The sequence below is a fragment of the Papio anubis genome, chromosome 16 (assembly GCF_008728515.1).
Source record: "Papio anubis isolate 15944 chromosome 16, Panubis1.0, whole genome shotgun sequence".
Classification (NCBI taxonomy): domain Eukaryota; kingdom Metazoa; phylum Chordata; class Mammalia; order Primates; family Cercopithecidae; genus Papio; species Papio anubis.
Genome location: NC_044991.1, coordinates 64255291 through 64279782, shown reverse-complemented (window position 1 = coordinate 64279782; position 24492 = coordinate 64255291). Strand labels below are relative to the sequence as shown.

Sequence of the window (24492 nt, the reverse complement as noted above, 5' to 3'; positions counted from 1 at the left end):
TTTTATTCCCTTATCTGACCCCACCCACATCCTGCTGATTGGTCCATTTTACAGAGAGCTGATTGGTCTATTTTACAGAGAATTGATTGGTCCGTTTTGACAGAGTGCTGATTAACAATCCTTGAGCTAGACACAGAGTGCTAGATGGAAAAGTTCTCCAAGTCCCCACTAGGTTAGCTAGACACTGAGTTAGCTAGATACAGATTATCAATTGGTGTATTTACAAACCTTGAGGTAGACACAGAGTGCTGATTGGTGTATTTACGATCCTCTAGCCATAAAAGTTCTCCAAGTCCCCATCCTGCTCAGGATCCTAGCTGGCTTCACCTAGTGGATCCTGCACCGGGGCTGCAGGGGGAACTGCCCGCCAGTCCGGAGCCGCGCCTGCACTCCTCAGTCCTTGGGCGATCGATGGGACCGGGCCTCACGGAGCAGAGGGCGGCTCCCGTCAGGGAGGCTCAGGCCACGCAGGAGCCCACCGCAGGGGGTGGAGCTCAAACATGGCGGGCTGTAGGTCCCTAGCCCTGCCCCGCGGGGAGACAGCTAAGGCCCAACGAGAATTTGAGTGCGGCGCGGGCGTGCCGGCACTGCTGGGGGACCCAGCGCAACCTCCGCAGCTGCTGGCCCGGGTGATAAGCCCCTCACTGCCCTGGGCCGGCGGCGCCGGCTGGCCGCTCCGTGTGCGGGGCCCGCCGATCCCCAGCCCGCGCCCGCCGGAACTTACACTGGCCCGCGAGCCCCGGGCGCAGCCCCGGTTCCCACCCGCACCTCTCCCTCCACACCTCCCCGCAAGCAGAGGGAAGCGGCTCCGGCCTCAGCCAGCCCAGAGAGGGGCTCCCACGGTGCCATGGCGGGCTGAAGGGCTCCTCAGGCGCCGCCAGAGTGGACGCCGAGGCCGAGGAGGCGCTGAGAGTGAGGGCTGCTAGCACATTGTCACCTCTCACAACCATTCAGAGGCTGGAGTGAAGAAAAGTTGCAAATGAAGACTGGAAGGCGCTCAGTGTGGTTTCTTGCAGACGGTCAATTTCCCATCTGCCATGCATGAAAGGTCCAAGGGAATAACCTCTGGTTCTTTTGTTACTTAGGCGTGGAAAGTTGGGGTTTTCCTTTCAATTTAGTTCTAGGAAGTCACGTGAAACAGCCATAGGTTCCCTGCCTCCAGACCCTATTCTCCTGCCTCATTACTGCAGTCTTCTCTGCCCGCCTCTTTTAGCGACTAACATAAGATGAGGATCCATCTTCTAATATCCCTCACCAGTCCTTCCCCTCCGTCATTTAGCGAACCGCTCACTGGGCACTGGGACTTTGGGGAGAGTCCCAGGAGGCCCCTCTTCGTCCAGGGGCTATTTTTTTTCTCTTCCAGCCTCCATCTCCTAACTCAAGGGGTACAGCTCAGTCAGATTATGTTTGGCGCCCCGGGACAGTGACAAACCCAGGGCCCGTGGATAGAGGAGGCATCTCACTACGCTGCACGAGGCCACCTCGCAGTAGGCAGCCCAGGCCTGCCCAAAAACCCAAGAGCCTAACCAGGAAGACAGGGGGAGGCCGCGGGCTTCATCTCCCAGGAGATGGACTACACCTCCCAGCAGGCTCTGCGCGCAGGCTGAGGATCCCTCCGCTCTTTTTTTTGTCCCGCCGGCTCGGCCCCCCGCGACCAGCCAAGGGCTAAGGCCAGGTATTTCAGAATCTGAGGTCCGTATTCTTATCACATTTCCGGGGAGGGACGGCTAGGAGCTCCGGAGGAAAAACGGACTTTTTTTTGAGGAGAAAAGCGGAGGCAGACGGTGGATGACGAAGCACCCCCGCAACTGCAAGTTTTCGCGCGCTTTGGCGCAGGTGGTTGTGGGTAGCGCGCCTGGGAGGGAGAAAGAAGTCGGGGGCCGTGGCGCGCCGCCCGCGGGGCCTGAAGGGATGTTCGAGGACGAGTCCCACGCTGAGGGGGTGGCGGTGGTCGCCGCAGCCGGGGAGGCGCTACAGGCCCTGTGCCAGGAGCTGAACCTGGACGAGGGGAGCGCGGCCGAAGCCCTGGACGACTTTACTGCCATCCGAGGCAACTACAGCCTAGAGGTGAGCGGCAGCAGGTAGGGCGGCCGGACCCTACCCTCGCCAGGCCCCACCCCTGCCCCGCCCCTTCCCCGGCCTATGGGGTGGTGGGAGTTTCCCCATCTAGGAGGGTCGCCGCGCAGCCAGGCGCCGAGGGGCGGGAAGGGTGGGTGTTGCTCAACCAATCCGCCCATCATTTTGAGGCGGGAAACTGAAGCCCAGGAAAGGAGCGGCCTAGGCCCTGCGCCACTCAAACCCCGGTCTTCCTGACCACACTTTACCCGGCTAAGCGCCACAAACGTCATGGTGGTGCCCTTAAATCGGTAAGAACAAATATAATGGTAAAGTGAAAATGAACTGCCTACCAAGACACCACTGGCCAGAGCTTTAAATGGACCCTCTCAGTTCCGTCTGAACCCCTTCTGTGATCCCCGTTCCACGCAAGAGGAAGCGGAACCCCAGACAGGTTAAGCTACAGGCCCAAGGTCACACGGTTAGAGATGGAGCCAGACCCAGGGTCTGAGCCGTTTAACCTCCACCCTCTGCTTCATCAGGGTGGAGCTGCTGGTTGCTGTGCAGCGGTTTGATCAAAGCCAGTGTGCATACGAAGCTGATCTCAGCCCTACGTTTCCTCCTCTGTCAGAGCATCGTCCTGATGCTTTGCATCAGCGTCTAGCTCTGAATAAAACAAATGTCAGTTATAATTACTCGATTTTTTTCCCCATCATTCTTGCATTTTATCTTCACAACAGCCCTGTGAACATGGCATGGCAATGAGTATTAGACCTGCTTTCCAGGTGATAATGGCAAGGCTCAGAAGGTTGTCTTGCCCAGGGTTATTCTAATACAGAAACCCAGGCTGGGCGTGGTGGCTCACGCCTGTAATCCCAGCACTTTGGGAGGCCAAGGCGGGTGGATCATTTGAGGCCAGGAGTTTGAGACCAACCTGGGCAACATGGCGAAACCCCGTCTCTACTAAAAACTACAAAAATTAGCTGGGTGTGTTGGCGCCTGCCTGTAATCCCAGCTACTTGGAAGGCTGAGGCAGGAGAATTGCTTGAACCCAGGAGGCATAAGCTGCAGTGAGCAGAGATCACACCACTGCACTCCAGCCTGGGCGACAGAGCAAGACTCTATCTAAAAAGAGCAAGATGAGCATAAGCCTGATGGAGTGTATTTCATGTAGCACTCCACTGGCCCCATGTTCAAAGGCTTTCATGTGCCAAGGGCGCTGGACCAACTCCCAGGGTGCACCACTGACTCACCACCCAGTGAAATAATTGCTGGGTTCAAAGGCATAGAGTTGGATGTATATTGACTGTGTGCCTATATATGAAGGAAAAGTACCTGAAAAAGTCTTCCAGACTGGATAGACTGGGTAAAGGACAATGGTCCACATCCGTGGGTGGCATGACTGGAAAGCTGTGGGAAGAATAAGAAAGTAAGGGAGATTAGCCGGAGACGGTGGCTCATGCTTGTAATCCCAGCTCTTTGGGAGGCCAAGGCGGGCAGATCACGAGGTCAGGAGATTGAGACCATCCTGGCTAACACAGTGAAACCCCATCTCTACTGAAAATACAAAGAATTAGCCGGGCATGGTGGCGGGCACCTGTAGTCCCAGCTACTCAGGAGGCTGAGACAGGAGAATGGCCTGAACCCGGGAGGCGGGGCTTGCAGTGAGCCGAGATGGCGCGACTGCACTCCAGCCTGGGCCACAGAGTGAGACTCTGTCTCAAAAAAAAAAAAAAAAGAAAGAAAAAAAAAAAGATTAGAATGAATGGCCTCTCAATTGAAAACAGATTGATTTTTGAAAGCCTGAAAAAGCATTTCTGACATCCTAGGTCACATTTGATCTCTCTTGCCCAAGGTCACACCATCTGTCATTGAATAAGTATTTACTGTGTCAAACTACGGTCAAGGCGTGCACCTGTTTCAGATTCTTGAATATGACAAGCTTGTTCCCAGTTTTGTGGTATATCCATGCCGTTCCCTCTGCCTGGAATCTTTCCCATCACCCCCAACACCAGGAAAGGTTGAGAGCTAAATCTCTAGTTAGGCAGAGTTGAATAGGACAACTTCAATGTTTGCTTTATTTATTTATTGTTTTTTTTTTCTTTCTTTCTTTTTTTTCTTCCTTAGAAACAGGGTCTTGGCTGGGCACACGGTGGCTCACGTCTGTAATCGCAGCACTTTGGGAGGCGGAAGTGGGCAGATCTTCTTAGGTCCAAGACCAGCCTGGCCAGCATGGTGAAACCCCATCTCTACTAAAAATGTAAAATTAGCTGGGCATGGTGACATGCGCCTGTAATTCCAGCTACTGGGGAGGCTGAGGCAGGAGAATCACTTGAACCCGGGAGGTAGAGGTTGCAGTGAGACGAGATTGCGCCATTGCACTCCACCCTGCACAACAAGAGTAAAACTCCATCACAAAAAAAAAAAAGAAAGAAAGAAAAGAAACAGAGTCTTGCTCTTTTGACCAGGCCTGGAATGCAGTGGTGCAATTGTAGCTCACTGTAAACTCAAACTCCTAGGCTCAAGTGATCTTCCTGCTTCAGCCTCCCCAGTAGCTGGGACTACAGGCATACGCCACCGTGCTCAGCTAATTTTTCAATTTTTTATGGAGATAGTATCTGACTATGTTGCCCAAGCTGGTCTTGAACTGGCCTCAAGTGATTCTTGTGCCGCAGCCTCCCAGAGCATTGGGATTACAGGCATGAGCCACTGTGCCCAGCCCAATGCTTGCTTTAGAAAGCACAAATATATGACCTGAAATTTTGTGTTTATTCTATCCAGTGTTTTATTTTCCCCTTTTTTTAAAATCAATTTTTGTTAAAGACATTTGGATTAGTCATTTTCATATATCTCAGATGCTTCCTAAGAAGTCTTTCTCCAATCCGTACCCCTCTCTAGTCTACCTGACAAACTCCTGCTTACATTTTTAGTGATTTACAAATTTTGTCTCCTTTTGTGAGGCCTTCTCTAAACTCTAGTCAAAATCAGTTATTCACTGCACTATATTCTCCTACAACACTTTTTCAATTCTTCTTATAGCTTCTATATCTCACCAATTATAAATAATAGTATCTGTTCCTCTTCTTAGCTCCAGATGTGAAGTTCTGTGAGATCAGAAGCCTTTTTTTGCATTTCTAAGGCCTGGTAAGTAGGCCTTAGAAATGCAAAAAAAACCGGTTTCTGATACAGAATTCATAGAATTTTTATGAAATAGGATTTTATCAAATATAATTGTATTCTATTTTATTCTCATGGAATAAAATAGTTGACTTTTTTAAGGAAAGAAAATCAGGCCAGGCACAGTGGCTCACGCCTATAATCCCAGCACTTTGGGAGGCTGAGGCAGGAGGATCTCTTGAGCCCAGGAGTTTAAGACCAGCCTCGACAACATAGTGAGACCCTGTCGCTACAAAAAATAAAATCGACTGGGCATGGTGGCTCACACCTGTTATCCCAACGTTTTGGGAGGCTGAGGCAGGCGGATCACTTGAGCCCAGGAGTTTGAGACCAGCTTGGGCTCCCATCTCTACAAAAATTAGCTGGGTGTGGTGGCATGTGCCTTTAGTCCCAACTACTCCAGAGGCTAAGGGGGGGGATTGTTTGAGCCTGGGAGGTTGAGGCCGCAATGGCCCTGATTCCTGGGAAGTCAAGGCTGCAGTGGCCCTGATAGCACCACTGCACTGCAGCCTGGGGCAACATAATGAGACCCTGTTTTAAAAAGTAAAAGAAAAATCAGCGTATTCTTTAACGCCTAAAAAAAAAAAATCGAAACAATAATTTTAGGAGTTATATTTTCACCATCTTGCTAGAATTTTCATTTAGTAGCCTGTATCCAAAGGCTCTATAGTACTTAGATGCTATTCCCAAACAACTCTTTCTCTTTTTCTTTTTTGAGAGAAAAAAGTGTCTCAAGCACTTCTCCCATCTCAGCCTCCAGAGTAGCTGGGACTACAGGCGCATACCACCACGTCCTGCTAATTTTTTTGTATTTTGTAGAGATGGGGTTTTGCCGTGTTACCCAAGCTAGTCTCGAACCCCTGAACTCAAGCAGTCCACCCACGTCAGCTTCCCAAAGTGCTAGGACTATATGCGTAGGCCACCATGACCAGACCCTATTCCCAAGCAATTCATTAATCAAAGCTTATAAAAATACTCACCCTTAAGCTTACCTGCCTCATTTAGTGCTTTGAGAAAATAAAACTTCTCATTCCTTCAGGGTAGGAACATTGGGTTTATTGATGGCCACCCATTTCTACCGACCCCTTTCAGATTATTGTAAGAAATCTTTTAATCAATCTTTTTATCCTTCTAGGGTTTGGTCTTAAAGAGAGTCTGTGGAACAGTGTACAAGAACACTATTGTGTTGTGCTATGAGATTTACATCTGTAATTCTTTTTTTTTTTTTTTTTTTTTTTGAGATAGGGTCTCGTTCTTTCACCCTTGCGGGAGTCCAATGGGTCAGTTACAGCTCACTGCAGCCTTAACATTCTGGGCTCAAATGATCCTCCCATCTCAGTTCCCCAAGTAGCTGTAACTACAGGCATGTGCCACATGCCCGGCTAATTTTTTCCTCTTTTGTACAGATGCGGGTCTCACTATGTTTCCTAGGCTGATCTTGAAATTCTGAGCTCAAGCAATTATCTGTCTCAGCCTTCCAAAGTGCTGGGATTACTAGCATGAGCCACTGTGCCTGGTCTTTATCTGTAATTTATTTATTTATTTATTTTTGAGATGGAATCTCGCTCCCGTCGCGCAGGCTGGAGGTGCAATCTCAGCTCACTGCAACCCCCACCTCCCAGGTTCAAGTGATTCTCCTTCCTCAGCCTCCCAAGAAGCTGGGATTACAGGCATGCACCACCATGCCTGGCTAATTTTTGTAATTTTTAGTAGAGACGGGGTTTCGCCATGTTGGCCAGGATGCTCTCGAACTCCTGACCTCAGGTGATCCACCTGCCTCGGCCTCCCAAAGTGCTAGGATTACAGGCGTGAGGCACCGCACCAGCCTATCCGTAATTCTTAATCCTTAAACTTCACCTATTGTATTTCAGCAATGAAGTCATGAACTGACTGTAGCTTGGAGATGTCTGAAGTCTAATATAGAAAATTGTTGAATTCCCAAATGTCACCTTTTTGTGGCATTGTAAATTGAGATATCTACAAATATGGAGAGCCATGCTTACTACGGTCGTGTACCGCAGAACATTTCGGTCAGTGATGAACCACACATACTTTATTTTTACTATATGTTTTCTGTGTTTAGATACACAAGTAATTACTATTGTGTTACATTTGCCAACAGTATTCAGTATAGTAACATTTTCCACAGATTTGTAGCCTAGAAACAATAAGCATACCATATAGCCTAGGTTTAGTAGGCTATGCTATGTTTGCACAACAAAATTGCCTAATGTTGCATTTCTCAGAATATATCCCTGTCATTAAGCAATGCATATGACTGTATTTTAAAGATGACATGTTTTGGAGTAAATAATTCCCCAAATTTTTACCTCATAAAAATGACAGTCTCCTTTATGTTGCACGAGATTAGTATTAATTTTTTTTTTTTTTTTGAGATGGAGTCTCGCTTTGTCGCTTAGGCTGGAGTGCAGTGGCGCGATCTCGGCTCACTGCAAGCTCTGCCTCCCGGGTTTCTCCTGCCATTCTCCTGCCTCAGCCTTCCGAGTAGCTGGACTACAGGCACCCACCACCATGCCCAGCTCATTTTTTGTATTTTTAGCAGAGACGGGGTTTCACCGTGTTAGCCAGGATGGTCTCGATCTCCTGACCTCGTGATCTGCCCACCTTGGCCTCCCAAAGTGCTGGGATTACAGGTGTGAGCCACCACGCCCAGCCTAGTATTAATTTTTTTATGTGTGACTCCCTTGACAACTTTTTATTCTGTTCTTGCCTTTCCCTGCCAGACTAGTTAAAGAGAAACATAAAGCAAAAATGGTAGAAAGAAACTTCAGGATCATCGAGTCCGTTTCTTAAAATCAAGGAAGTCATGCTGACAAATTTTAGGAGAACTCTTCTGATAATTCAGACATGCTTCACTTAATGACAGGGACATGGTCTAAGAAATGCAACATTAGGTGATTTTGTTGTGTGAACTTCACAGAGTATACTTATGCGAACCTAGATAGTATAGTCTACTACACACCTAGGCTGAATAATGTAGCCTGTTGCTCTTGGGCTGCAAATTTGTTCGTCATGTTTCTGTACTGAATACTGTAGGCAACTATAATGGTAAGTATGTATGTATCTAAACATAAAAGGGGTACAGTAAATTATAATTTTTTAAATATATAGAACAGCCTGGTGCGGTGGCTCAAGCCTGTAATCCCAGCACTTTGGGAGGCCGAGACGGGCAGATCACGAGGTCAGGAGATCAAGACCATCCTGGCTAACACGGTGAAACCCCGTCTCTACTAAAAAATATAAAAAAACTAGCCGGGCGAGGTGGCGGGCGCCTGTAGTCCCAGCTACTTGGGAGGCTGAGGCAGGAGAATGGCGTGAACCTGGGAGGCGGAGCTTGCAGTGAGCTGAGATCCGGCCACTGCCCACCAGCCTGGGCGACAGAGCGAGACTCCGTCTCCAAAAAAAAAAAAAATATATATATATATATATAGAACAGTTAGAACATACAGTATTATAATCCTTTTTTTTGTGTGTGTGTGTGTGACGGAGTGTCCCTGTGTTGCCCAGGCTAGAGTGCAGTGGCACGATCTCTGCTCACTGCAACCTCTGCCTCCCGGGTTCAAGCTATTCTCCTGCCTCAGCCTCCCGAGTAGGTGGGACTACAGGTACATGCCATTACACCCAGCTAATTTTTTGCATTTTTAGTAGAGACGGAGTTTTGCCATGTTGGCCAGGCTGGTCTTGAACTCCTGGCCTCAAGTGATTCACCTGCTCCAGCCTCCCAGGCATGAGCCACCGTGCCTGGCCAGTATTATAATCTTAAGTGACCACCATTGTATATGTGGTCCACTGTTGACCAAAATGTTATGTGGCATATGCCTGTATTAGATTTGGAGTGTAGGTGAAAGTGAAAGAGTTATCTTTTTTTTTTTTTTTTTTAAAAGAGACAGGATCTTGCTCAGTTACCTGTCTTGGAATGTAGTGGCACAAACATAGCTCACTGCAGTCTTGCATTCCTGAGCTTAAGCGATCCTCTTACCTCAGCCACCCAAGTAGCTGGGACTGCAGGCAAGCACCACCATGCCTGGTTAATTTTTTTATTTTCGTTTTTAGAGTCAGGGTCTCACTACATTGCCCTGGCTAGTCTTGAACTCCTGGCCTCAAGTGATACTCCCACTTCAGCCTCCCGAGTTACTGGGATTATAAACATGAGCCACCAAGTCAGGCTTTTATCTTTAGATTAATATTAATTTATCATGTTATAGTTGTAAAAGCACAGAACTAAGAGTAAGGAGTTTTATACCCATTACTACAGCTAGCAGCTTTGTGACCTTGGGCAAATATCTTCACTTCTCTGGCCCTTTATCTACATAAGGAAAACCGAGACCAGATAATTCTACATCTCTTCTTTCCAGAATTAAAGCATTTTAACGTAATATTATATCTGTTTTTCTGTTTGTCTTTTGCTTGCCAGGGAGAAGTTACACACTGGTTGGCATGTTCATTATACGTTGCATGCCGCAAAAGCATTATTCCCACGGTTGGAAAGGGTATCATGGAAGGCAACTGTGTTTCACTTACCAGAATACTACGTTCAGCTAAATTAAGGTAAACCTCTTTCATGTTTTTAAGTGTTATATAAGCTCTAAATTTTAGAATCAGTTTTCTCTTGTTTTGAAATCATTTGACTTCATTTAATTTTTATTTTATTTATTTATTTATTTATTTATTTTTGAGACAGAGTCTCACTGTGCCAGCCAGGCTGGAATGCAGTGGCGCAGTCTTGGCTTACTGCAATCTCTGCCTCCTGGGTTCAAATGATTCTCATGCCTCAGCCTCCCAAGTATCTGGGATTACAGACACACACCACTAAGCCCGGCTAATTTTTTGTATTTTTTTTAGTAGAGATGGGGTTTCACCATGTTGCTCAGGCTGTTCTCGAACTCCTGACCTCAAGTGATCTGCCTACCTTGGCCTCCCAAAGTGCTATAGGATTACAGACGTGAGCTACTGTGTGACTTCATTTAATTCTAAGTTTGTTATAACGTAGATAATCCTTTCCCAATTTTCATATTCTTTCTCTGCCTTTCACAAATTCTGCTAGAAACCTCTGTGTTAAATCTTTAGCTATATTTTTTAAATTAATTTTTTAAAATTTGGAAATAATTTTAGGCTTACAGAAAAGTTGCAAAAATAAGAAAAGGACAATACCCATATATCCTTGACTCAGAGTCACCTGTTACTGACATTTTACCCCTTTTGCTTTCTCATTTGATTTTTTTTTCCTCAATATATAGATCTGTCTCTCTTTCTCTCTTTTTTTTTTTTCGAGACGGAGTTTCGCTCTTGTTGCCCAGGCTAGAGTGCAGTGGTGCAATCTTGGCTCACCGTAACCTCTGCCTCCCGGGTTCAAGCGATTCTCCTGCCTCAGCCTCCCGAGTAGCTGGGATTACAGGCATGTGCCACCACGCCTGGCTAATTTTGTATTTTTAGTAGAGATGGGTTTCTCCATGTTGGTCGGGCTGGTCTCGAACTCCCGACCTCAGGTGATCCACCTGCCTCGGCTTCCCTAAGTACTGGGATTACAGGCGTCAGCCAACCTTCCCGGCTAGACCTTCCTCTTTTTTTCCTCAACCATTTCAATCTAAGTAGCATACATTTATAGCCTTTTACCCCAAAATACTTCACTGTGTATTTCTTTAAATAACTATAGTACAGTTACCAACTTCAGCTAAATTAACACTAATAAAATAATTTTATCTAACCAGATATCTCTGTTCTAGTTTTGTTAGTTGATTCAATAATGTTCTTTATAGCATTTTTTTTTCTGGAAGTACAATTTCTAATTAAGGATCAAGTATTGCATTTGCTTATCATGTGTATTTATTCTTCTTTAATTAGGAACATTTCCACAGCCTTTCTTTTTCTTTTATGACATTACCATTTTGGAGGAATATTATCCACAATCACTTTGTCCCTTTCTTTAATTAAAAAAAATTTTTTAGAGACCGGATCTTGCTCTGCCCAGGCCTCGAGTACAGTGACACCTTTTTAGCTCACTGCAGCCTCAAACTCCTCAGCTCAAATGATCCTCCTGCTTCAGCCTCCCAAGTAGCTGAAACTACAATCATGTGCCACCATGCCTGACTGATATTTAAAAATCTTTTTATAGAGACAGGGTCTCACTGTGTTACTCACGCTTGTCTCAAAGTCCTGACCTCAAGTGATCCTCTTGCCTCAGCCTTTGTTTTTTTTGGGACAGAGTCTCACTCTGTTGCCCAGGCTGGAGTGCAGTGGTGCGATCTCAGCTCATCGCAACCTCCGCCTCCTGAGTAGCTGGGACTATAGGCACATGCCACCACACCCAGCTAATTTTTGTATTTTTGGTAGAGATGGGGTTTCACCATATTGGCCAGGCTGGTCTCAAACTCCTGACCTTGTGATCCACCCGCCTCAGCCTCCCAAAGTGCTGGGATTACAGGCGTGAGCCACTGTGCCCACCCTCATCCCCTCTTTGAATAGATGGTTCCCAATTTTGGATTTGTCTCCTATTAACTTTTGATAAGATGCAGGTTATTCATTCCCTGATGGAAAACTATATAAGTGATTTTGTGTCCTAAGGAGATCACATCTGATGATGGCACGTGTTATCCACCTGCATCTCATTGGTGATGTTAATTTTTATCATCTGGTCAAGATGTTGTCCTATTTCTCTACTGTATATTAATTTTTTTCCCCTTGCAGCTACTCAATGGGTCTCAGATACATCTTTTACTTACTCTAGTATCAAGCATATAGAATTATTTGGCTGGATAGGAAACGAAACAAATTTAGCGATCCAGTTTAGATTCATGCTAATGAATATAATAATATTCTTTGTTTCTGGGACAAAACTATTTGTGGTCATTGTCTATTTGCTATTCCTGGATTTCCAGAATAGAAGAGGAGCAAAGTTTAAAGCCCTATCCAGGAATGGCAAATAGATTTTAGTTCATGCTAAATTTAAATTTTTTTTTTTTTTTTTTGAGATGGAGTTTCACTCTTGTTGCCCAGGCTAGAGTGCAATGGCCTGATCTCGGCTCACCGTAGCCTCTGACTCCCAGGTTCAAGTGATTCTCCTGCCTCAGCTTCCCCAGTAGCTGGGATTACAGGTGTCTGCCACCACGCCTGGCTAATTTTTTGTATTTTTAATAGAGACAGGGTTTCACCATGTTGGCCGGGCTGGTTTCAAACTCCTGACCTCAGGTGATCCACCTACCTCAGCCTCCCAAAGTGCTGGGACTACAGATTTGAGTCACCATGTCCAGCCTAAAAAAAAATGTTTTTAAACAATTTTGGTTCTAAAAATAAAATAAGATGATAAAAAGTAAATGAAGATCAATGGTGTTAATTTTTTAATTGAGCAAGACATTATCATTGTTAGTATAAAACAATCTGATCTTTTTCTGTCAATGTTTCTCATCATTGTTCATATAATTTCAAAAATCTTTGTAATAATAAATTCTGGGGGAAACTGAACAAAAAAGAATTACAACAGAAACTGTAGAGCAGTACATTGCAGGAGAATCACTTGAACATTGGAGGTGGAGGTTGCAGTGAGCTGAGATAGCGCCACTGCACTCCAGCCTGGGCAACAGAGCAAGACTCCATCTCAAATAAAAAGACAAGGCCGGGCGCGGTGGCTCACGCCTGTAATCCCAGCACTTTGGGAAACCGAGCCAGGTGGATCACAAGGTCAGGAGATTGAGACCATCCTGGCTAATAAGTGAAACCCCGTCTCTAGTAAAAATACAAAAACAAAATTAGCCGGGTGGGCACCTGTAGTCCCACCTACTCAGGAGGCTGAGGCGGGAGAATGGTGTAAACCCAGGAGGTGGAGCTTGCAGTGAGCCAGGATCGCGCCACTGCACTCCAGCCTGGGCGACGGTGAGACTACGTCTCAAAAAAAAAAAAAAATCAAATTTCAAATAATGAAACAAACTCTGGGGATAGATGGTAGTGATGATTGCACAATGTGAATGTACTTAATGCTACTGAACTATAGACTTAACAATGGTTGCAATGGTAAAGGTTGTTTGTTATGTATGTTTTACTGCACACACACACACAAAAATGTATTTTCAAAATTTTTAAATAATACAGAAGGCTTATAAGTAGAAAGGAGTCTCCTTGGCCATGCACAGTGTCTCACACCTGTAATCCCAGCACTTTGGGAGGCTGAGGCGGGCAGATCACCTGAGGTCAGGAGTTCAAGACCAGCCTAGCCAACATGATGAAACACCGTCTTTACTAAAAATACAAAAAAGTTAGCTGGGCATGGTAGTGGGCACCTGTAATCCCAGCTACTGGGGAGGCTGAGGGAGGAGAATCGCTTGAACCCAGGAAACGGAGGTTGCAGTAAGCAGAGATCATGCCATTGTACTCCAGTGTGGGTGACAAGAGTGAAACTCCATCTGAAAGAAAGAAAGGAAGGAAGGGAGGGAGGGTGGGAGGGAGGGGGGAAGGCGTCTCCTTTTGGCACTTTCCATAATTAACCATTATTAATAATTTCTTCTGGCTGGGCGCAGTAGCTCACGCATGTAATCCCAGCACTTTGGGAGGCTTAGACGGGCGGATCACATGGGGTCAGGAGTTCAAGATCAGCCTGGCTAACATGGTGAAACCTTGTTTCTATAAAAATACAAAAAATTAGTCAAGCGTGGTGGGGCACACCTGTAATTCCAGCTACTTGGGAGGCTGAGGCAGGAGAATTTCTTGAACCTGGGAGGTGGAGGTTGCAGTGAACCGAGATTGTGCTATTGCACTCCAGCTTGGGCAACAAGAGCAAAACTCTGCCTAAAAAAAAAAAAAAAAAAAAAAAAAGAACCTTCTTATGTACAAACATATAAACCTATTTTTTGGTATTTTTTCTTTTTATTTTCTTTTCTCTTTATTTTTTTGAGACAGAGTCTTGCTCTGTCACTCAGGATGGAGTATAGTGGTGTGATCACAGCTCACTGCAGCCTACACCTCACAGGCTCAAGCGATCCCTTACTTCAGCCTCCCGAGTAGCTGGGACCATCGGTGTACGCCACCATGCTTGGCAAATTTTATATTTTTTGTAGAGAGAGGGGTCTCACCATGTTGCCCAGGCTGGTGTTTTTTCTTTTTAAAACATAAATGAAATTATACTATATGTGTTGCATATATTATATGTTATTTTTTATGTAATAAAAAATATTACAGTTATTTTTCTTTATATTTTGGAAATTCTTCTATATCAGCATATGTAGTTCTACCTCATTAATTTTTTTTAACTATTCTAGGATATTTTAGGATATAAGGATCTTTCATATATTTAGCCATGCCTTATGGCCATTTCGATTGTATCCAGTCCTTTGTAGTTGCAGACAAATAAACATCACTGTAAAGGTGATATTTCTGATAAATTCCAAAAATATGTATTATTCCTAAAAAAGGGTCAAAAGATATGTCTTTTTTGGTCAAGCTCAGTGGCACACACCTGTAATCCCAGCACTTTGGGAGGCTGAGGTGGGCAGATCTCTTGAACCCAAGAGTTCAAGACCAGCCTGGGCAACAGGGTGATACCCTGTCTCTACAAAAAATACAAAAATTAGCCAGGCGTGGTGGTGCATGCCTGTAATCCCAGCTACTTGGGAAGCTGAGGTGGGAGAATTACTTGAACCCAGGAGGTGGAGGCTGCAGTGAGTTATGATCATGCCACTCTACTCCAGCCAGGCTGGTAAAGCAAGACCTACTCTCAAAAAAAAAAAAAAATCCATTAAAAATAGTTATAAACTTATGAAAAAAAAAAACCCTAAGTCTTTTTAAAATGTGGATTGATATTATCAAAGTCCCTTTCCCCCAAAATGTTTTTATCTTTTATTTATTTATTTATTTTTGAGATAGAATCTCGCTCTATTGCCCAGGCTGGAGTGCAATGGCACAGTCTCTGCTCACTGCAGCCTTTGCTTCCTGGGTTCAAGTGATTCTCCTGCCTCAGCCTCCCCAGTAGCTGGGACTACAGGCGTGTGCCACCACACCCGGCTAATTTTTGTATTTTTAATAGAGACGGGGTTTCACTATTTTGGCAAGGCTGATCTTGAACTCCTAACCTCGTGATCCGCCCACCTCGGCCTCCCAGAGTGTCGGGATTACAGGCGTGAGCCACCGCGCCCAGCCTGTTTTTATCTATTTTATTTTTTGTTTGTGTTTTTTGAGACAGGGTCTCACTTTGTCACCCAGGCTGGAGTGCAGTGTCATGATCGCAGCTCACTTGCAACCTCCGCCTTCTGGGCTCAAGCTATCCTCCCACCTCAGCCTCCTGAGTAGCTGGGACTACAGGCGCATTTCACCACACTCAGGGAATTTTTGTATTTTTAGTTGAGACAGGGTTTCACCATTTTGGCCAGGCTGGTCTCAAACTCTTGGCCTCAAGTGATCCACCCACCTCAGCCTCCCAAAGTGTTAAGATTACAGGCATGAGCCACCGCACCCAGCCTCCCCCAAAACATTTTTAAGTGTCAAATTTTTAATGCTAAAAGAGCAGTTACCCAGCATCAATGTGTTCATTCAGAGAAATAAACAAAAATTTCAAATGATTTTATTTGTTTTGACTTATAATAATTTGGGCTATTTTCAAAATTTCAATTTAAATATAATTTTTAAACTTTTATTATTATTATTATTATTATTTGAGTCAGGGTCTTACTCTGTTTCCCAGGCTAGAGTACAGTAACATGATCTCAGCTCCCTTCTACCTCTGCCTTCCAGATTCAAGCAATCCTCCCACCACACCCTCCCGAGTAGCTGGGACTACAGGTATGTGCCACCATGCCCAGCTAATTTTTGTAGCTCTGGTTTTTTTTTTTTAGAGATGGGGTTTCACCATGTTCCCCAAGCTGGTCTCGAAGTCCTGAGCTCAAGTGATCCGCCCGCCTTCACCTTCCAAAGTGCAGGGATTACAGGTGTGAACCACCATACCTGGTCCCGTCTCTAGATTATTTGTACCTAATACAATGTAAATACTATGTAAGTAGTTGTCACACTGTATACTTTAGGGAATAATCACAAGAAATGAAGTTGGTATATGTTCAATACGGACACAATCATCCTTTTTTTCCAAATATTTTTGATGTGTAGTTGTTTGAATCCATTTATGTGGAACTCAGATATGGAGGGTAAACTCTAGAGAGAGAAAGAGTGAGAGTGTGTGCATGTGTGTGTGGTGTTGGCGGTAGGGTAAAATATATATCATAAAATTCATAAAATTGACAATTTTTAAGTTCAGTGACATTATATACCTTCACCTTCACATTGTTCAACCATCACCACCACCATCTCCCGAACTTTCTTATCTTCCCAAACTATACACATTAAATGGTAACTCAGCCGTTTAGCTGTTAGTCCAGCCCAGCTCTGCCTCAGTGAACTATGCTGTGCTCTGCTCCACTGAGGTGCAGGGCTGACTGTGTCAGCACCAGCAGGAGGGATGGCTGGCCCCAGCCTGAGGAGGAGGAAAAGAAGGAGGTATGCAGGTCCCTGGGGTTTCTGGTTCTGGTATTTTTGTTCCTGGGCCTCTGCGTTGTCCCTTCGTGAAGCAGAAACCTTATAATCCTGGCCCAGCCTCACAGGCTCCTCCCGCAGAGAGACATATGCTCTGTGCTGTCGTCTAGTGGCTGCTTGACATTTTGGCAACCATGAAGGGACCTGAAGGGAGCCTCCATTTGCTGATATTATAGTTGGAGCCTTGGTACCTATCACCCAATCTCACTGGGCCAGCAGGGGTCTCTGGTGAGTCTCCTCTCAGGTTTCAAATCTTCCTAATTTTGGTTTGAGATTCATACTTTATTCAAGCAACCAATTCCACACTTGATGGAGCTGGAATTAAAGTTCTGCTTTTAAGGACACAATCATAGACACTGGTTATTTTACCTAGACTTTGATTGGAATGGCATATTTTCAGATATAACCAGACTGCTTTAAAACATTGAGGTTGTTTTTGTTTTTTTAGAGACAGGCTTTTACTCTGTTGCTCAGGCTGGGGTGCAATGGCATGATCATAGCTCACTACAGCCTCAAACTCTGGGGGTCAAGTTGTCCTCTTGACTCAGTGACCTAAGTAGCTGGGGCTGTAGGTGCACTCCACCGTGCCTGGCTAATTTTTTGTTTTGTTTTGTTTTTTGTTTTTTCTTAAGAGACTGGGTCTGGCTTTGTTGCCCAGGTTGGTCTTAAACTTCTGGCTTCAGGAGATCCTCCTGCCTTTGCCTCCTAAAGCACTAAAGCACTGGGATTACAGGTGTGAGCCACTGCACCAGCCAAGGTTTACTTTATAGAGCTGATAAAAAAGATTGGGAAGATTGACTCGCCATTGCAGAACAATCATGTATTTGGGTCATGTTTAGGTCAATATCTCACATCATAAGGAAGGTTCATTCCTAAGAAGTTGAGTCCAATGGAGGGGGTAATATTACAAAGGACCAAAGCTGAATTTTAAACAAGAGAGAAGTGATCCTGGAACCTGTTTCAGACTACATGACTGTCCCTTTGATCAAAGCAATTCCTTGAGCAATCATTGTTCAAAGATTCCCTAACAAGGTTCCTGACCTTGCAATAAGTAAAAAATGTCACTTTCTCACAAGCCCAGGAACCTCAAGATATTTTGGGGACTTCAGGAAGAGAGGATTTCACCCAATGCATACAGGTATTATGGGAACAGTCTGATGATGGATCCTTGGCTTGTCTTCTTAGCCTCAAGGCTTTTAAAAGTCTAATCCAAAATTCCTTATGAATGTTCCAACAAAACCAACTTAAAAGAGCCTAGGTAGCCACTCACTATTCTTATTGCCCCCTATGCAAATAATCAGGCCAAATATATTACTAAAACTTATTTTGCAAGTTCACTGCTAACCAGTCATGGTGGCTCACACCTATAATCATCGCTCTGTCATCCAGGCTGGAGTTCAGTGATGTGATTACAGCTCACTGCAGCCTTGACCTCCTGGGCTCAAGCAATCTTCCCACCACAGCCTCTTGAGTAGCTGGGACTATAGGTGCACACTACCAAGTCTAATTAATTTTTCAATATTTTGGAGAGATGAGGTCCCACTAAGTTGCCCAGGCTGGTCTCAAACTCCTGGGCTCAAGCAATCCTCCCACCTCAGTCACCCAAAGTGCTGGGATTATAGGTATGAGCCACCACACCGAGCAGTATCATATTCTTTATAACAGAATCCCAATGAATTGAAAGCTGTGAAGTTTACTTTGCTTCTTATTTTAGTTTTAAAAACTGTAATCATGGTTTAAGTTATAACAGTGCTATAAGGTTTTTTTGTTTTCAAACATTCTGATGCATTTTGTTCCAGGTTAGGAAAACCATTCTTGGGAGAGCAGTATGTGCAATGGATTATATGATGGTGTAGTAGTCAAGGCTCTTGTTTATAAAAAGTGGGTATCAGTCTAGGCAACAAAAGGTGAGACCCCTGTCTCTAAAAAACATTTTAAAATTAGCTGGGTGTGGGGGCACATACCTGTTGTCCCAGCTACTTGGGAGGCTGGAGCGGGAGGATTGATTACTTGAGCCCAGGAAGTCGAGCCTGCAGTGAGCCACGATCACGCCGCTGTACTCCAGCCTGAGTGACAGAGCAGGACCCTATCTCAAAAAAATAAAAGATATCACTTATCAACTTCGGCTGACTTAAAAGAAGTATTGGATAGGTGATCAAATCTTTAGGATGACTTAAGAAAACTAGGCTTAGAAAAGGCCGGGAACAAAAGGAGGTTGGCCACACAGCCAAAAACCGTATCACAGAATCCATCTAGCAAGGACACAGTTTGCATAGCTAGCAATGCTGTCCCTGGACATTGCCACTTTATTTGTGCCGGGAGCTTGATCCTGCTGTAAGAAATTACCACTTCTTCACTTCTCTGCACCACCAGCTTCAGATTCAAAATCTCAGGCAGATGTATCTGACAAAGAATATGATTATATGCCTTCATCCTAGCTTCCAGTAAAGCTGATCTGTCTAGTGGTAGACAGGGTTCAAAAGTGGAAATGTCCTCAAAGCAAAGGGTTTCACATGCAAAATGTGATCATCCAAATATAAAAACAATTTTTTTTTTTTTTTAAGACGGAGTTTCGCTCTTGTTGCCCAGGCTGGAGTGCAATGGTGCGATCTCGGCTTACCGCAACTTCGCCTCCCAGGTTCAAGCAATTCTCCTGTCTCAGCCTCCCGAGTAGCTGGGACTACAGGCATGCGCCACCACGCCTGGCTAATTTTGTGTTTTTAGTAGAGATAGGGTTTCTCCATGTTGGTCAGGCTGGTCTCAAGCTCCTGAACTCAGGTCGTCCACCTGCCTTGGCCTCCCAAAGTGCTGGGATTACAGGTGTGAGCCACTGCGCTGGCCAAAAAACAACATTTTTAAAGTCCTTTGTAAGGGAGCATAATTTTTTGTAAGCCAAAAAAATGTTTAGTAATCTGACGAATGTTTTGCTGCTATTGATAAGAATCTTTTAATGAGGTTCTTAAGAGTGTCAGATTTTAATCAGCATGTCCAGAGTTTGAATGCTGTATTAGGACATTTTACATTGCTATGAAGGAATACCTGAGGCTGAGTGACTTATTTAAAAAAAGAGATTTAATTGGCCTAGGGTTCTGCAGGCCGTGTAGGAAGCATGGGGCTGGCATCTGCTCCTGGTGAGGGCCTCAGGAAGTTTACAGTCATGGTGGAAGGTGAAGGGGGAGGAGGCACATTACATGATGAGAGCAGGAGCAATTGAGGGTGGGAAGTGCCACACTTTTAAACAGCCAGATCTCAGGTGAGTGACAACTAAACTCATTACCATGAGGACAGCACGAAGCCATTCATGAGGGATCTGCTCTGATGACCCAGACACCTCCCACTAGGCCCACCTCCAACATTGGAGGTCACTTTTCTTTTTTATTCTATTTTATTTTATTTTTATTTATTTATTTATTTTTTTGAGACGGAGTCTTGCTCTGTCGCCCAGGCTGGAGTGCAGTGGCATAATCTCGGCTCACTGCAACCTCCGCCTCCTGGGTTCACGCCATTATCCTGCCTCAGCCTCCTGAGTAGCTGGGACTATAGGCTCACGCCACCATGCCCAGCTAATTTTTAGTAGAAACAGAGTTTCACCTTGTTAGCCAGGATGGTCTCAATCTCCTGACCTCATGATCCACCCGCCTCGGCCTCCCAAAGTGCTGGGATTATTGGCGTGAGCCACCGCGCCCGGCCTCTTTTTTATTTTTTTGAAAGTCTTTTACTCTCTTGCCCAGGCAATAGCATGTTCATGACTCACTGCAGCTTCAACCCCTCAGGCTCAAGTGATCCTCCTGCCTCAGCTCCCTGAGTAGCTGGGCCCACAGGCACACACCACCATGTTTTGCTAACTTTTACATTTTTTGTAGGGACGAGGTCTCACTGTGTTGCCCAAGCTGGTCTCAAACTGGTGGACTCAGATGATCCTCCAGCCTCACCCTCCCAAAGTGTTGGGATTACAGGCATGAGCTACCATGCCCAGCCAAGGAAATTACATTGCAACATGAGATTTGGAGGGGACAAAACATCCAAACCATATTACATAGCATTGGATAATTTTCTGTTAATGTCTTCTGTCACCTTAAAAAGAAATTATAAGTATTGGCTGGGCGAAATGGACTTAAGTAAGCCTTTCCAATCTACATGAAATAATCAGAACATAGGGCCGAGTGCGGTGGCTCACGCCTGTAATCCCAGTACTTTGGGAGGCTGAGGCAGTTGGATCATCTGAGGTCAGGAGTTCAAGACCATCCTGGCCAACATGGTGAAACCTCGTCTACTAAAAATACAAAAATTAGCCGGGCATGGTGGTGCGTGCCTGTAGTCCCAGCTTTCAAGAGGTGGAGGCAGGAAAATTGCTTGAAGCTGGGAGGCAGAGGTTGCAGTGAGCCAAGATCATGCCACTATACTCCAGCCTGGGTGACAGAGTGAGACTCCATCTCAAAAAAAAAAAAAATTACAAGTATTATTCTGTATATATTGCTAGACCTTTAATTAAGTGAGCTTTGACATTGCAAGTTTTCTATCTAAGACCACACTAACATACAGACATAAAAAAATATACCCAGAATTGGGCTGGGTGCGGTGGCTTGCCTGAACACAGGAGGTGGAAGTTGCAGTGAACCAAGATGGTGCCACTGCACTCCAGCCTGGGCAGCAGAGCTATTAAGTTTTTTTCTGAGTATGTGCTACCTTTACTTTTGGTGGTGGAACCACGCATTGGAACTCAAACTCTTGAGTTTTACTCCTAACCTATAACAATCTGGTGCTTCATAATCAAATTCCCATTTGGAAAATGAAATTGTCTTCCCATTTGGGAGACTTCTGTTTTTCCTCAAACTAATTTTATAACCTATCAATCTGTTAACTAACATTAACTTTGTAAATTTTATGCAGAATACTGTCTAGGTAATATAGAGAATAAAGGAAGTAGATAGGCGCTCTTGCTCCCTCCATAGAAGTAACGCTGTATGTGATGACCACTAATTAATAACCTGTATTCTCCTGGTGATCCTGGGAACCAAAGTGGTTTCATAATGAGGATTTTTTAAAAATTAAATTTAGGCTTGAGGGATGGTGTTTGTTCTTTGTTCATGTGAGACAGTGTCTTGCTTTGTGACCCAGGCTGGAGTGCATGATCGAGGCTCACTGCAGCCTCGACATCCTAGACTCAAGCAATTCTCCCACCTCAGCCTCCGGAGTAACTGGAGCTACAGGCACGTGCCACCACACTCAGATAATTTTTTTAATTTTTGTAGAGTTGGGGTCTTACTATGTTGCCTGGGAGGTCTGGCTTTTTAATAAAGAATCTTAGTCGTGAATAGAATATTTCCTTTCAATCCATTATATAAATGAATTTTAAAGGTGACTTTTTTTCTCCTCCCTTTTTTTTGTTAGTTTAATACAATTTTTTAGTAAAATGAAGAAGTGGATGGACATGTCAAATCTACCACAAGAATTTCGTGAACGTATAGAAAGGCTAGAGAGAAATTTTGAGGTGTCTACTGTAATATTCAAAAAATATGAGCCAATTTTTTTAGATATATTTCAAAATCCATATGAAGAACCACCAAAGTTACCGCGAAGCCGGAAGCAGAGGTGAGCCCTTAATCCTTACATAATTGACAAAAAGATTATGATACAAACTAAGAGAATGTACTTTTTTGAAAGTCTGTTTTTTATGAAAAGTATTCCTGCAAAGAGCTTAATTATTTTCTTTTTAAATCCATGTACAATTATCCATATTTGGAAATTCAGAATAATACTTTTACTTATTTTTCTTTTTTTTTTTTCTGAGATGGAGTCTCGCTCTGCTGCCCAGGCTGGAGTGCAGTGTCGTGATCTCAGCTCACTGCAACCTCTGTCTCCCAGGTTCAAGCAATTCTCCTATCTCAGCCTCCTGAGTAGCTGGGATCACAGGTGTGCGCCACCCTGTCTGGCTGATTTTTTGTATTTTTAGTAGAGATGGGGTTTCACCGTGTTGGCCAAGATGGTCTCCAACTCATAACCTCAGGTGACCCACCCACCTCGACCTCCCAAAGTGCTGGGATTACAGACGTGAGCCACCGCACCTGGCCCTATGTTCTGATTATTTTATGTAGATTGTAAAGGCTTACTTAAGTCCATTTCATAAATAGTAGATAACTTTTCTTCATGAATGGAATTTCATGTGTAATTTGATCTATTTGATATTTATATTTACTATTTCAGTTTACATGATATTTAGCAAGCTAGTCAGACAAAAAGTAATTTTTTTCCCTTTTTAGGAGGATTCCTTGCAGTGTTAAGGATCTGTTTAATTTCTGTTGGACACTTTTTGTTTATACTAAGGGTAAGATGACACTTTCAGTGGTCTTACATTTCTACTGTGGGAACTTGGTTCTATTTGACTTGAGAGGTTTCTGGTTTTTGTGTCTTTTCTTTTTTTTCCCCCCTTATAAAGGTAATTTTCGGATGATTGGGGATGACTTAGTAAACTCTTATCATTTACTTCTATGCTGCTTGGATCTGATTTTTGCCAATGCGATTATGTGCCCAAATAGACAAGACTTGCTAAATCCATCATTTAAAGGTAAGACCTTTTATTTATGTTTGAAAACTGATTATCAGTTTTTGGAAAAAGATTTTTGAAAGTTGACCATATTTTTTTTTCCCCTCTGCTCTTCCTACACTGTCAAACTAGGTTTACCGTCTGATTTTCATACTGCTGACTTTAGGGCTTCTGAAGAGCCGCCCTGCATCATTGCTGTACTGTGTGAACTGCATGATGGACTTCTAGTAGAAGCAAAAGGAATAAAGGAGCACTACTTTAAGCCATATATTTCAAAACTCTTTGACAGGAAGGTACTGTACTTATAATTAGATGACTGAGATGTTTACAGGTCAGCAGTAGTGTCAGAAGAAAAAAAAGTTTTAAGCAAGTTCTCAGCATTATAGAACTTAGGGTCAGGATTCCCAGGCTTTAGCCTCTACTGTGATTCAGAATTTCCTTATGATCTTGTGTGATGTGAGAAACAGAGCTGTTGAAAAATGTGACCAACTATATGTTCTGTTAGGTAAACATACTGTCAGAGGCAACCGTAGTCCCACCTATCAGGGACTGTGTAGGAGGTACTGATAAAGAATTGTAAAGAACAGAACATCAGAGTAGGGCTGACAAAGAATTAGGAAAAACAGGAAGTCAGAATAAACTGACTAATTTACTGCCACAATTTGAATAACTGCTGACTGTTGACTAAAAGTCGGATGATGTATAACAACCACAGTTTTTTGTTTTTTGTTTTTTTGAGACGGAGTCTCGCTCTGTCACCCAGGCTGGAGTGCAGTGGCCGGATCTCAGCTCACTGCAAGCTCTGCCTTCCGGGTTTACGCCATTCTCCTGCCTCAGCCTCCCGAGTAGCTGGGACTACAGGCGCCCACCACCTCGCCGGGCTATTTTTTTGTATTTTTTTAGTAGAGACGGGGTTTCACCGTGTTAGCCAGGATGGTCTCGATCTCCTGACCTCGTGATCCGCCCGTCTTGGCCTCCCAAAGTGCTGGGATTACAGGCTTGAGCCACTGCACCTGGCTTGTGTTTTGTTTTTTAGAGACAGAGTCTTGCTCTGTTGCCCAGGCTGGAGTGCAGTGGCCGGATCTCAGCTCACTGCAAGCTCCGCCTTCCGGGTTCACGCCATTCTCCTGCCTCAGCCTCCCGAGTAGCTGGGACTACAGGCGCCCGCCACCTCGCCCGGCTAGTTTTTT

The 24492-nt window shown here is 44.5% G+C and overlaps 1 protein-coding gene across 9 annotated transcripts in view; it reads left to right on the top strand.

Moving 5' to 3' along the window:
• Positions 1-911: 911 nt before the first annotated feature.
• The window catches only part of RBL1 (RB transcriptional corepressor like 1), an 87645-nt gene continuing 64064 nt past the window's right edge, over positions 912-24492 (top strand). The window contains exons 1-7 of one of the 9 annotated variants that reach the window (XM_017944833.3): positions 913-2067; positions 9668-9801; positions 15967-16014; positions 22150-22350; positions 23019-23083; positions 23195-23323; positions 23435-23595. In XM_017944833.3, the coding sequence (XP_017800322.1) occupies positions 1789-2067; positions 9668-9801; positions 15967-16014; positions 22150-22350; positions 23019-23083; positions 23195-23323; positions 23435-23595 (1017 nt within the window). In that variant the 5' untranslated portion in view covers positions 913-1788. Of the gene's footprint in view, positions 2082-9667; positions 9802-15966; positions 16015-18557; positions 18666-22149; positions 22351-23018; positions 23324-23434; positions 23596-24492 lie in introns of those variants that run through there. The other 8 variants (XM_021921070.2, XM_021921067.2, XM_021921069.2 and 5 more) reach the window with 8 other exon arrangements.